The sequence below is a fragment of the Bacillus rossius genome, chromosome 3, assembly GCF_032445375.1.
Source record: "Bacillus rossius redtenbacheri isolate Brsri chromosome 3, Brsri_v3, whole genome shotgun sequence".
NCBI lineage: Eukaryota > Metazoa > Arthropoda > Insecta > Phasmatodea > Bacillidae > Bacillus > Bacillus rossius.
In genome coordinates this window covers 98,523,865-98,538,845 of record NC_086332.1, presented here as the reverse complement: position 1 = coordinate 98,538,845, position 14,981 = coordinate 98,523,865, and the positions used below count along the sequence as shown (strand labels likewise).

At 37.4% G+C, this 14,981-nt stretch overlaps 1 protein-coding gene across 1 annotated transcript in view; it reads left to right on the top strand.

The window, feature by feature from the left end:
- LOC134531347 (uncharacterized) overlaps positions 1–14,981 on the top strand; it is a 353,666-nt gene that overhangs the window by 232,340 nt on the left and 106,345 nt on the right. Inside the window, exons 16-17 of the mRNA XM_063367045.1 lie at positions 2,202–2,369; positions 11,868–12,091. Of these exons, the coding sequence (XP_063223115.1) occupies positions 2,202–2,369; positions 11,868–12,091 (392 nt within the window). The remainder of the gene's footprint in view (positions 1–2,201; positions 2,370–11,867; positions 12,092–14,981) is intronic.

Genomic DNA, 14,981 nt, shown 5'->3' with positions numbered 1-14,981 from the left:
CTTCCGCGGCAACTAGGCACTCGTTAATACATATTTTCTTTGTTTATCGCGAGGGGAGTTATTATTAATGAATTATAAATAAAATTATGTGCCCGGGGCCACAATTGCATATCATTTTGAGCACTGGAAGACATAAAAACGTAAAATATTCTCGACGATTTTTAATTTCGGCCCCAGCGCACCACGAGCGTCTGGGTTGGAGATTAAAACCGAAATTCTTTCTTAAACTTACTAATACTTATTTTATTAACTGCAAGGGCATTTTTTTTTTAAATTCTACGTTTAATTTCACGACGAACAAACTTCGTCGTTAAATGTGTAATTGCGAAAAAGCGTAAAACATTCTCGACGATCTTGAAGTTAAATAGCAAACATGTATAAAAGATATAGTTAAAATAATCTCTTCGTTAAAGTAATAAACATATTTGAATTAATGAGTGCAAATAAAAGTAATTTTATCAATTAAATTGTAGATTTCATTTGACTCCTTCTTTGTATCCATACAAAATAGTGACAATTCAATAAAAATGATTCAATTTTATTTATAAAAGTATGCAATCATTTCATCAATGTTTTGTTATGACGTCACGTTAAACTATCATCCGTAAACCGACTTTACAGACAACCAATTTTTTATTAAATTTTATTTTATGTCATTAAGCAACGATCGAACAAAGGCCGGACCTTAATGGAATCAATCATTAATTTAACAAGAGATTTTTTAATTTTTTTGGGATTTTATTTTACGAATTTCTAGCTTAAAATTAACATATTTTCAATATGGGGGCCAGAACAGCTGACAAGATGGCGGACGGCACGGTAATAAATACTACTGCGCTCTATCGGCCAAAAAAAAAACTAATATGTCAACAGCGCCCTCTAGCAGACTAAAATGAGATGGCGACCTCCACCAGACGCCAACAAGTTGGCGGAACCAAGATGGCTGCCATGACGTCATACTGTCTGGCGTAATATCTTCCATGAAAATGGTAAAAGGTCATTCTGCCGGTGGCTTCCATGGAGGAAGGATCCGTTGCCGTTTTTATTTAATGACTTCGTCGGAATCGAACCGAGGACTCTTAAATCCATGCCGTAAGTGCGTTTTTAATCACAATTTAATCGTAGGAATTTTTTATCAATTTAAAAATTTTCATGTTTACTACCTTAAGAATAAGGATTTTCAAGATGGGGCGTAATCGAAAGTGCAACGGTATAGTACTATTTAAATTTAGGGTATGTTTTTTTTTTTTAATTTTTCCCGATTTTCTATCTCAAAAAATACAGTTCTCAAGACGGCGGTCATAACGAAAATTCCAACGATGGCGCCCGAGGTCAGTGTCCTGATCTAAGTGGCTTAGAATGGCTTGCTTCTAGGAGTGATAAGCCACTTAAAGGAATATTCAATCCGATGACATTTTGTAGGATTAAAACGGGAAATTTTCCTAGAAAACGGGAATTTTTCTCTCAAAAAAAGAAAACTTGTACTTTTTCCGTATTTTTTTTTATTTGTCGCGCAATTTTAACTAATATAAGAACATTTTGGCAAAAGTTGGCTGATTTATTTAATTTTGAGTCATTTTTAAATAATTTTTCCCAATTTTGAAGATCAGGGTCAAAGGTCAAGGTCAAAGTCATCCAATACGGCCGCCGTGACTTCGGGGTGGTCGGTCATCGATCCGCTCTTTGCTCCTCGCATGGTACCATTTCCAGAACGCTAAGCTATTTTACTGTTAACATGCCTATTTAAGATTTGTTGTATGTTTTGTCCCATTTAACTTATAGACATAGAGATATCAGACACAACTACGACCAAATAGCAAAATAAATGCGTCAATCTGTTTGTAGTTATCGATGAAATTAAAATACATAAGTTATTATATAAAGTTAGTAGCTGTAGACAAATATATATTAAATAATATAGTATTAATATAAAGTACATAAAACGTAACTAGTATTCTTGACAAAGCCACTGCACAAAAAATTACAACCATAAAAATATATATGTACATATCTAAAATGACATATTTAGTGAAAAACATGTAATTACATTCATACGATAAGGTTACCTTATATTATCAAGAGTTACGTAAAATAATAATGTATGAGAATCTTTTCAAGGGAAAAATACACTGGTAAATCACGTCATACCTATTGAGATTACGTATAAATGGTTATATGTCTATTAACTACGACTTTTGCAGGCGGAGAACTGCACAGCTGGTGACAAGAAGAACTCGGCGGAGAGAAAGCCGTCTGTGAGCGTGATCGGGGGCACTCTGCCGATGCTACTGCTGTCAGTGCTGCCGCCGGTGATCCCGCGAGCGAGCTGGCCTTCGACGGACCACGGCAGCATCACCATGCACCGCCAGGTGAGACCCCAACTACCGCCTCGCAGGTGTGTCCGCTTCGCTTCGCTCTAGCATCGAGGAGATCAAGTACGGCACAGTCTGCAACAGAACCTGAGGATATTTATTGGTTTAGGTATGGCCTCACTCTCCTTCAGAAGCGGGCTCATTTAGTAACATAATAAAGGGAATTAAGTAAGATAACTTTTGGGGCCAATTTTCTGGGAGTTTTCTCCATAAACTATGGGGGAAAAAAATAATGGCTCTAATGTAAATGTGAACGTCCATGAAGTAATTTATCGTTTCGGCTACTTCCAACTTTCAAGTGAATTATTTAATTATTGTAGTGAATCTCATGGTAATTCGAAACGATGAAGTCATCAAAGAGTAACGAAAATTGGTAGAATAATTTGTAGGTAACAAAATTTATATGTAAAATAAATATTGTTTTACGAAAATGGTAATGATAAGGAAGATAGTGGGTATTTGTATTAATATTTGGCGTCATGTTTGTTACGCTCGGTCTTCTACAGTGTCACAGATAAATTAGGTGTGGCGAATATTTGTCGCTGTTGATTCGTCATGTTCACATTACATGCTTTATTCTGAAGACTTTTCACGCTGCTAGAAACTTAATTTTTAAGCTTTTATAAAGTTTTAATCACATAACTTACGCACAACCTGTAATCAACGAAGCGACGATATGTCTTCCAAACTAGAGCGTTTGGCGTTTGTATATATGTGTGTGAATTTGATCGACGATAACTGTGAAATTGTTCATTGGATTTTCATGAAATTTAGTAGGTTGCTATGTATGGCCAATGGAATTTTTAATTTCGTGTATGAGCAAAATCTGTCAATTTTTTATATATATTTAATAAACTGTCGTGGTACTATTATTCGCGGGCCCTGGACTTTGTACGTTTAGGAAGGAGCTCCCAGGAAAATTTGAGAAATTAACTCCGAACAAAATTTTAAGACAACCTGAAACTTAAATTTCAACGAATGTTTTGCTCATTTAACTAAAGAAATGTTGATATTCTTTTCTGATAAATTATCTTTGGGTATTGTAAATTTTACGTGGTTATTAAATATTTTACGTTTTTTTCTAACACAGAATCATGAATTGATACTTGTATTTAACAGGATTTTAATTTCCATGATAGTAAATTTTTAATTTTCCTTTTCTCGTTCAATGACCATATTTTAAAAACAACACTAGACAAACAAGTAAAATAAAAATGAAAAATTTCAGCCCAAGCCTGTTTCCCGGCTTACCCTGCCCTGTAAATAAATACACATTAACTTTCAAAATCACTTTGCATTTCTTTAATTTCTGGTTTGGAATCCAAACAGGATGGACTCCATAGAGATCAGGTACTATTAACTTTGGTCATTGCATAACGTAAGTCTGTGAGGTCTCAGTTTAGGGTGAACTAATAGTCGACTGAGCGACGAGAGGTCTTCCAAACAATTAGACCGTTCGGCGTTTATATGTTTATATGTATATGAATTATCCAACGATAACTGTCTTACCGTTGATTTGATTTTCATAATATTTGTTAAATAGTTAGGTATGGCCATTGTAATATTTCAGTTCGTGTATGTGCAAAATTGGTTAAGGGTTTTTTGATATATTTAATAAATACGCATATAACTTTCAAAATAATACGTATTACTTTTAATGTGTGTCATTGAATCCAAACAGTATAGTGTTCATAGAGATCATGATCCTGCGCAACTCAAAGTGAACTAAAGAAAATAACAAGCAAATAATTGAAACTAAATTATATATACTACTACATCTGTAGAAATGTATCCATGCATTGACTTTTAAAAATATTTTCATTTAGCTACGATTTTTATTATATTTAATTGTTAGGTTGTCCATTAGATTGCAAATATAGTAGTAGTAGTAGTAGTAGTAGTAGAAGTAGTAGTAGTAGTAGTAGTAATAGTAATAGTATATAAATGTTCCTCCGGACACATGGAGTCGGAGAGTGGATGTAAATGGGGTCAATGACCGACCTTTGATGTCTTAGATGACCTTTGACCTTGTCATTTGACGTTGACCTTTAACCTTGATCTTCGACCATAATCACCATCTTGAATTCCGTAATATTGTCATCGAACGCCCCAATCCCCGAATATTTCAATTTTCTTTACTAACGCAATCTTAATTCTAAGAACATGTCCGCCATTTTGGATTCTAGAACATTGCAATTTCCGTTACGGATGACATCTTGTATTGGTCTGCTGGAGGCCGCCATCTTAGATGATGTCACAGCCACCATATTGTTCTTTTCTGTTTTGCTGGAGGTCGCCATCTTGGGTACCATCATCTTTCTTTCTGCTACTTGTTAGTAAGGAGCGCCAGCATCGCTCTTTTTGCTTCATAAGAGGTCGTTTTTCAATTTCCTAAAAGAGATGTTATAGTCCTAATCGACATATTAAATTTAATTTTTTTTATACAAAAAACATTTGAAGTGCTGTGATTCAAACCATCACAGCTCTGGTATCTGGGTTGGGAAACATACGCCTTTAACCGCACGACCATTGAGAGAATTACCAGACCGAAAATTAAATAAGGTTCATAAAAATAACACACATATTCTGACTTGTAATATTTTTTTTTATTTTGAAGAAATATTAAATATCGTCACCTGTACGAAACCGAGCCGCCATACTTATTTTTTTCAATACATGCTACCAGGAGCACTAGTTAACGTACAACATCTTCTAGAAAGCGCTGCCGCCATCTTATTTTCATTGATCGAAACAAGGAGTAACAGTGTCACGCAGTACACTTTTCTCTGCTAGAGTTGGTTGCCGCCATATTAGTTTAATTCTTAGCCACTAGAGTACAGTATTATTTATTAACAGACTGTCAACTGTCACGGTATCCGCAATCTTGTCTGCCATCTTGGCAGTCATATTGAAAATTCTTAATTATTATAAAGAATTTCGGAAGAATTTCAAAATTCATATTAAAAATCACTCATTAAGTTACTGATTGAGCTGATGGTTCCCTGTCCTTGGTTAATACTTGCTTAATATAAAAAATGTTAATTCGAGATTAAAATGTTAATTCGAGATTAAAACAACTTATTTAAATAATAATTTTTAAATCCTACAAGCTGATTAGAATCCTAGTCTCCAGCCTCAAGTAAGCCGATATGGCCACCATCTTGAAAATTCTTAATAAACCTAAAAATTCGGAAAATAATTTCCAAAATCAATCAAAAAACTTATTAAAATGATAACTTATTCGATCAATTTACATCCTTGGTTTGATTCTCGGCCAGTGATAAGAGTAACTAAAGTTTAAAATAAAGTTTAAATTCCGTTTCCCATTACCTCTTGTGGATTCTATTAGTCATACTCTATACGAAAAACGACTCTATAAAGGATACCTCTCCGACGACATAAAAACGTTGTTACTGTGCCTGCCATGGAGCTCTAATGTTTCGATACTTGGAATATCTTCCAACCAGGTATTGGGTAATGTTAGGGTTACAGGCCAAGCGTCTCCGAACCAAGAGGTATTTATCAAAGATGCTCGGCGAACATTTTAAACAGGCCATGTCTAATGTCAGACGTTTGGACCAGGCATCTCCGAACCAAGAGGTCAATCATGGTATGACTTCAGTCTTGTCGATGTACATTCAAAAAAAGGAAGCACATTAAAAAAATACACAATTTAAAGAACAAGCAACGGAAAGGAAGCACATTTGGAAGCACAATTAGAAAGAAAAAAAAAATCAAAAAAGGAAGCACAAATGGAAGCACAATATAAACCATAAGCAAAAAAGGAAAAAAAAAAATAGAAGCACAATCGGAAGCACGATTAAAAAGGAAGCACAAATGGAAACACAATCGTGAGCACAATCAAAAAAGGAAGCACAATTGGAAGCACAATGCGAAAAGGAAGCACAATCGTAATCACAATAAAAACACGAAGGACTTTGAAAGCACAATCAATGAAATGAAGCACAATTGGAAGCACAATCAATAAAAGAAACACAATCGGAATCACACTCAAAAAAGGAGCATATATAGAAGCGAATTGAGAAAAAAAGAAAGCACATTTGGAAGCTAATTTGGAGGCACATTTTAAAAAAAGAGCTGGATTACGAGAACTCCATCTTAGAACCAGAAATCGAGGAATAAAACACATTTTTTTGAAAGCCTAGATATGTTTTATTTTTTAATGTTATACAAATGCACGTAAAACAATTTATATTGTTTATAGCCAGCTTCCCACAGTTATTTGAGTATGAAGACCACTTCGTTGAGGTGCCCTAAACGAAGCCATCAGTAGTCTCAGATGATCTACCAATATGTCAGGATATTCCCATGATGTCTAATCAATCTCTTCTACTGCTGTCATATTCCTGGAATGTTTTAATTAATATTTTTAAGATCACTATCGTCCCAGTGATCAACGTAAGCTTGATTAGTATAATTTATTTTATCGCATCGTTTCCATCGTTTTGGTCTCAGGGCTTCATCACATTCTCGATCGTGATAGCTTTAGGTGCTTCATCACAGTGTTTGTTCTTGTCACTAGCCTAAAGGTCGCTCTCTCCATCATCATAGAAGTCAGCATCTTCACTAGGAATGCGGTAAGAATTCGAAATCGATTATTTTGAAGCTTCTTCATCATCTACAAGATTCCTGGAAGATCTACTTAAGATTGGCTTGAATGTATTCTCACTTTTCATGGCATAGATAATTCCATTGTCTTCAGTCTTCGTTAAAACATCAATATATTTCAATTTATGTTCTTTGTCGAAATCAGGAGAGCACTTAACATAATTACGTTCAAGATAAGGAAAATGATTGTCTTCATGCAGCACATTCTTCTTAAGAATAGTAGTTCCAGGTTACGTAGGCGAGTGTTAGGAGTATCTCTGAGCAGGAGAAATTGGTGAGGGCTTGGAGTGTCTCTGAGCAGGAGATGTGTGCGAGGATTTTAAGTGTCTCCAAGCAGGTAAAATAGGCGAGTGTTTCGATTGTCTCCGAGCAGGTGAAATATGTAAGTGATTGGTGTGACCTAAGCAGGTGAGGTGTGCGAGTGTTGGGAGTGTCTCTGAACAGGTGAAGTATGCGTGTGTTAAAAGTGTTATTGAGCAGGTGATATTTGCGAGTATTTGTAGTGTGTCTGAGTATGTGAAGTGTGCGTGTGGAGTGTCTCTAAGCAGGTGAAATTCACCAGTGATTGGTTAGTCTGTGAGTAGGTGATATGAGCGAATGTTTGGAGTTTTTCTAGGCATTTAAAATGAGCTAGTGTTTGGAGTGTCTCTGAGCAGGATATATTTGCGAGTGTTTGTAATGTCTGTGAGCATCTGAAGTGTGCGAGAGTTAAGAGTGTCTGAGCAGGTGAAATTTGCGAATTTTTGGAGAGTCCCTGAGCTAGTGAAATTTGCAATTGTTTAGTGTATCCTGTGCTGGTTAATTATGCGAGTGCTTGGAATGTCTCTGAGCAGTGTGGTATTGGCTCCCCTGCTCAGAGATTTGCCAACACTAAAAAACCTGCCATCGGCCGGTTATTAAGTATAAAATATAATAACAGTGTTCAAACCATAGAATTTCCTGCAATACATACCTAATCCATGCTACCAATGATTCAGCAAGAGTGAAAGTACCTTAATAGTTAGGGAAAATTAATGGCATTTTTGTGGCTTTGAAAATCTTGCTTACATAACAATATTTATTCTTATTTGTCTCAAAAATAATACATACCACTTGGATTATATTCCACCATAAGGCAACAACACCAGAAACTGTACCTATATTTTCACGAACGAGTTTACCTTCAATGCTTATCTTATTTAAAGCCCAGCTAAGCGCAAAAATAAATAGTACCCTGATTATATATAAATTGTATTACCCACATTACAGAACAGATTACTTAAACTCAAATCGTGTAAAAGCCTAGATTCCCAAAAAAAAAAACTAATAACAAATCCATAATTACAAGAAGTTACATAATCGTATTAACCTAAAACCAGTGTTTACTCTCAGTTTGATCTCATTTAGTTATTTTTACAAAAATATCAAAAAATCCACAAAAAATAGTGTATCCTTGTCCTTGCTCCTTACTAAAATCTGAAAATGTAATTTGTATCACGCAGAACAACTTTGGACATCCTCCATTTATCACTGCAAACGGCCACATTAACTTCCGCATAACTACCGCGGAATCATTTAGCTCCGACGAAAAAGTCTGTTATATGTCTCAGCAGACACAAGAAATATTTACCAATCAAGCAAATATGCTCCTTGTGATAACTTCGCCGCCTAATACTCTCTCCCAAAAGCATTGTTTAAGTAATGCAAATATGTAAAAGTTCAAGGCGTTTAAACAACCGACCAGTCTTGCTGCAAGTGTAAGCGCATCAAATAGGCTGGGGCTGGTACTGCGCGTAGCTACTCCGGGAAAATCCAATTTACAGAGTAGCAACTACTATCATACTTTATCGAATTAAATTAACCGATCATTCCCGGGTGGTGAGGGAGGGTTTAAGTACAGTTATTGCATATTGCCGGACAACGAATACCGAAAAGGACTGGATCATATAACTTACTACTTGGCACTGCGTGATAAGCTATGTGCAGTAGTCGGCAGCTGGACGCAGCAGTCTTCGTAGATGCATGCTATCGCCGTGCCCATCAGCCAACTCAGCGCTCGTTCGCTTGCTTCATTATTCTCGCTTGTGCCATGGTGGTATCTCTTGTCAGCTGCATTGCTTCCTTCGTCGCCAGCCCATCTCCGAGTTTCTCGAATCCTTCCACAAGTCGTTCTTCGTTTCCGCGCTCCCAGCGCTGCTAGTGGCCACCTCGCAAAACGGCAAACAGGAGCACTAACAGTCCGAGTGCGCATTTCCCTCGTGCGCACATTATACAACTAAAGTCCCTATACGTTTCGCAAGAGGCTGGCAAATAACTATTGTGATCAAAAATAAATTAGAAATACTATCAACGGATATAAATTAACAAAGTAACACTAGTAAATATAACAAAATATTAAAATAAAACTAACTTAATGAATCAAATTAAAGCAATTAAGTGCAGGAGAGCTACAAAATTAGGTACCAAGTAACTTAGCATGTAAAATGTGCGAGTGTTCGACTTGTCTCTGTAGGAAAAAGTGCGAGTGTTTGGAATGTCTATAAGCAAGTGATGTGTGCAAGTGTTTGGATGTTTCTGAGCAGTTAAAATGAACTTTGGAGTTTCTCTGAGCAGGTAAAATGAGCTAGAGTTTCGAGTGTCTCTGAGCATGTGAAATGTGCGAGTATTTAGAGTGTCTCTGAGCAAGTATAATAAGCGAGTATTTAAAATGTCTCTGAGCAGGTCATATTTGTGAGTGTTTGAAGTGTCACTAAGCAGGTAAAATGAGCGTGTGTTTCATGTGTCACTGATCAGGAGTTATGTGTGTGTGTTTGAAGTTTCTCTAAACAGCAAATATTAGCAAGTATTTGGAGTACCACTAAGCAGGTGATATGTTTAAGTGTTTAAAGTACCTCCAATCAGGTGAAATGTGCGATTGTTTGGACTGTCTGTGAGCAGGTGACATGAAATGGTGTGAATAGTGTCTCTGAACAGATGATGTGTGGTATTGTTTGGAATTTCTCTGAGCAAGTGCAGTGTGCGAGTGTTAAGAGTGTCTCTGGGCGGAAAATAATAGCGAGTTTTTGTAGTGAAATTTACAAGTATTTGGTGAGTCTGTAAGCAGGTGATGTGAGAGAGTGTTTGAAGTTTCTTTGAGCTGGTAAAATGAGCATTTAATTGTAGTATCTCTGAGCAGGCGAAATATGCGAGTGTTAAGATTGTCATTGAGCATGTTATGTGTGCGAGTGTTGGGAGTATCTCCGAGCAAGTGAAATTTGCGAGCGTTTGTAGTGTCTCTCAGCAGGTGATGTGTGCAAGTGTTTTGAGTGTATCTGAGCAGGTGATGTATGCAAGTGTTTGGACTGAGCCTGCGTAAGAGTGTGCGAGTGTTTAGAGTCTCTCTAGGCAGATGATGTGTACGAATGTGTGAAGTGTCTTTGAGCAAGTAAAATGTGCGAGTGTTTGACGTGTCTCGGAGCAAGTAAAATGTGCGAGTGTTCGACGTGTCTCGGAGCAGGTGATGTATGCGAGTATTTGTAGTGTCACTGAGCAGATGATGTGTGCGGGGTTAGGAGTACTTTAGCGCAGGTGAAATATGCGAGTGTTTGGTCTGATCTGAGAAGATCATGCGTGCGAGCATTTACAATGTCTCGGAGTAGGTAACTTGTGCTTTTTATTGGAGAGTCTTTGAGTAGGTTATATGTGCGGGTGTTTTGAGTCTTCAGGTGATGTGTTCGAATGTTTGAAGTTTCTCTAAGCAGGTGAAATGTGAGAGTGTATGGAGTGTCAATTAAAAGTTGAAAATGTCGAGTGTTTGGAGCATCTTTCAGCAGGTGGCATGTGAGAGAGTTTAGAGTGTATGTATCTGAGTATGTATGTGTGCTAGTGTTTGGAGTTTATTTGTGCAGTTGATGTTTGAAAATGTCTGGGCTGTGTCTGAGCAATGATTTGTAGAGTGTTTGAAGTGTCTCTAAGCAGGTGAAAAGTGCGATTGTTTTGGAGTTTCTCTGAGCAGGTGACTTTTTTTAGAGGTTTTGGGAATGCATCTGAGCTGGTGAAATATGCGAGTGTTTTAAATGTCTCTGAGAAGTTGATGTTTGCGAGTTTTAGGTAGGTCTCTAAACAGGTGATGTGTGCGAGAAATTAATTGGTATCTCTGAGCAAGTAAAATGAATGAGTGTTTGACATGTAACTGAGCAGGTTTTTTTGTGCAAGTGTTTTTATTTTTTTAACAGCAAAAATACACTTGTGGTTGGAGTTTGTCTGAGCAGATGATGTGTATGTTTGGATTGTCTGTAAATAAGTGAAGTGTGATAGTGTTTAGGGTGTCTATAAACAGGTTATATTGCGAATGTTTAAAGTGTCTCTAAGCTAGGGAAAAGAGCAAGTGATTTTGTGTCGCTGAACAGTTTATATGTAAGAGTGGTTATAGTGTCTCTGAGCCAGTAAAATGAGAAAGAGTTTGAGTGTCATTGAGCAAGTGACGTGTGTGAGTATTTAATGTGTCTCCAAGTAGGCGAAATGTGCAATTGTTTAAAGTGTATCTGAGCAGGTGAAGTGTCTGAGTGGTTTTAGTGTCTCTGACCAGGTTGAATCAGCTGGAATTTGGAGTGTGTCTGAGTAGGTGTTGTTGGTGAGTTTTGGGAGTATCACTGAGTAGAACTGTGCCAGTATTAGGAGTGTCTCTGAGCAGGTGAAATGTACGAGTTGGGAGTATCTCTGAGCAGGTGAGGTGTTCTATTGTTAGAAGTGTGTCTAAGCAGGTAAATGTGCGAGGGTTAGGAGTTTATCTAAGCAGGTGATGTGTAAGAGTGTTTGGAGTATCACTGAGCAGGTGACATGTGTGATTTTTGGTTGTCTCTCTCTGAGTAGGTGATGTGTGCGAGTACTCGAAGTTTCTATGAGCAGGTGACGTTCTGCTCTGAGCCGAAGCTGGACGAAAATGCGGGCGAGCGCTCGCAGCGTGATGGCGAGCTGTTCGGGCAGGAGGATTGCGAGTCACCATCCAAGCTGGGTGTGCTTGGCAAGCTGTGGAGCCTGCTGGGCAGCAGCCGGCCATCCAGCCGCAAGACGTCTGCCGCCTCTTTCACAGGTGGGGCGGGCATTGCCTCCGCTCTCAAGTCTCACATGGGGTAAGTGCGCTCCTAACTAACTTTCCTGGCACACCTGGTAATTATGCTGCACTGTACTTTAATTATAGTATACAATAAAACAAAATTGATTACTTAAAATTTAATTGATGATTGCAGTGCATCTTTCAAGGAAAAATTATTGTATACATAGTGATGTCATTTGAAAAAAAAATATAGTTCATTGAAGAAGTTATGGTGCATGAGTTATTTAAGAAAAGGGGCATAAGCAGGCTTGGCTGCTATGTGCGAGGACATGCAATCATTATAATCTTCCTTTTGCATATCGATGATGCTAGTACTTCAAATTGGTATCTAGAGCCAACCTGTTGACCTCTCATTGCAAATATTTCTCAGTACAGGTAACTGTCAATTTAAAAACCACGCGTTTGCTCGTATTTGGTCTAGAGCTATTGTTTTTATTTGGGACTATGTATTGTGAACAACAAGGTCATTAGAGAGGGTAGCAGACAATTTTTAATGCCAGGAATATTGGGGAAGTAATCAGCTTTAGCCTAATTTAAAAAAAAAAAAAAACAACCAGCACTGGTTTAGAATGATTCTGGAAAACTGAAATCAGGATGGCCAAACTGGAAACTAGAATTCGAACCCAGATCCTCTGGAATGCAAGTCCAGTTTGTGCCCACTATGCCGACTCTGTCCATCCTGAAGCTAGACAATCAATATTATTTCATAGAGGCAGAGTTGAGGGGTGGCAATTTTACAAGTAGTATATATTGGTAGATCTGGCGGCTGGGTTCTGGGTGAGGAGTTGACCGTCATTTTGGATTGTGATGACATGGCCGCCAGCTTGGATGCTAGCATATTCTGCCATTTTGGATTCCGATATATTGATTTAAAATGCTGGAAACCACCATCTTGTTTTCCTCTGCTAGATACTGTCATATCATTTTATGCTGTTTGTTCCTAGTGTGTGCCACTGTCTCTCAGACTCGTGCATATAAGTTCAATGATTTTTTTATAACCCTTATAGCCATTTTGTACTTAATATTTTAAAAAAATACACCGGAAACGAGGTGATTCGAACTATTACAGATCGTATCTCTGGCATGGAAAAGTACGCCTCTGACCACATATCCATTTTTTTAATAAAATGTTTGGTTTGTCCGTGATTGTCATCACCAGCCAGCCAACCATCCCCCCTATATTTACTTATTATTCCTTAAAGTTTGTTATAGTTTCGTTTGGCAGTTTTATTGACTTTGACAAGTTAGTGACAAATTTTAAACAATTACAAATTTACACTCGTGCCTTACCCGGGATTCGAACCCAGAATCCTTCGCACCGTATATGTGGATTTATTTCATTTCCATTAGTATCGTTTAAGATTATTTCGATTATTTCACATTAATATGTTCAAGTGGATAACATTTCCACACATTTCAGTCCTTTCCTTTGATTTATTATGTTAAAATTCATGCATTTAATAATTAAAATTCGTATCAATTAAAGTACACTTATTTTGTTATAAATGGGTTCTTTTGATGCGGTTTGCTGTTTTTTTTACTTCATTTTATTTATTTTATTACGTTTGGGTACAAATAATTTTATTTCTATTGTATCGAGGGATTTTGTTTGATGTATTAGGTTTCCGGCTCATTTCCGTATAAGTGGATTTAATTCATTTCCATTTGTATCGTTTAAGATTATTTCGTTTATTTCACGTTAATATGTTCAAGTAGAACAACACTCGGCTCACGATATCATGGCACGATATTCTTCTATCTTAAAGCATATTAAACCTGTGATCACTGGTAGTGTCATAATATTATCTTTGTCACTCTCCGTTTGGACAGATGTTGATGCATCTTTAAATCTGTAAAGGTGACATCCACACATGACACACTATCTCTGGCTGGAGATGCAAAAGTTGTCATTAAATAAGGCTCATCTATTACCCAGAGAACCCTCGAGAAATAAAGTTAGCCGCTAACAGTCTATTGCCATCCATTGTGGGAGACGCCCAGAGCAACGAATTGGCATTGACGTCAGCACTTATTGCAACCCTCTCATTTCAAAATGTAATTATCTTGTCCTGGTACTCAGTATCATCAGAGAACTGGAAATATTAGGACACCACATATATGTTCCAGCACCCCAATTATCAATTCAGACATATATGACGTGAATTGTGTGTACTGACTATCTTTAGGACAGACAGTAGTTTATTCCTTAGCCAGATCCCCATCATTGGATGTCCTCTCAGCCATACCTACTAGAAGCCCCCTTACTACATAAGACCTGGCCGGGCTGGTGATGTGTGGCCACGAGGCAAAACATGTCTTGAGTAAAGACTTATCGATGCATATTCTAAACAAGAAAGCACATTCGTCAAAAAGGAAGCACATTCGACAAAAAAAATGTACATTTAACGAAAAGGACTCAGTTTTGGACAAAAATTCAACCCAGTAGGATACGATTTTATCGCAGGAATACGATCTCATCAGAGAGATACGTCACATAAATACGATCTCACGAAAGTTATTTATCTCGCAACAGGGATACGGTCTCGCCACAGGGATAAATTCTCATCGAAGGGATACGATAGTAACGTCTTGACTAAATTTAACGAAAACGAAGTACATTAAAATAAACCCAAATAACTCAGTAGAATGCGGTCGTCAATTAACGGTGGGCTACAATGACTATAAATGTCTATAACTCCAACTGCCTTAGCCTCCAACTATTTTTAACTCCAAAAGTCATCGCCTCAAAAAGACTTTGGCACCAAATTTCATTGGCTTCAACAGTCTTTGGCTCCAAATTTCATTGGCTCCAATAGTTGTTGACTCCAAATGTCATTGGCTCCCAAAGTCATTGGCTCCAAAAGTCTTCGGCTCAAGCAGTCTTTGGATCCAGGTGTCACTGGCCT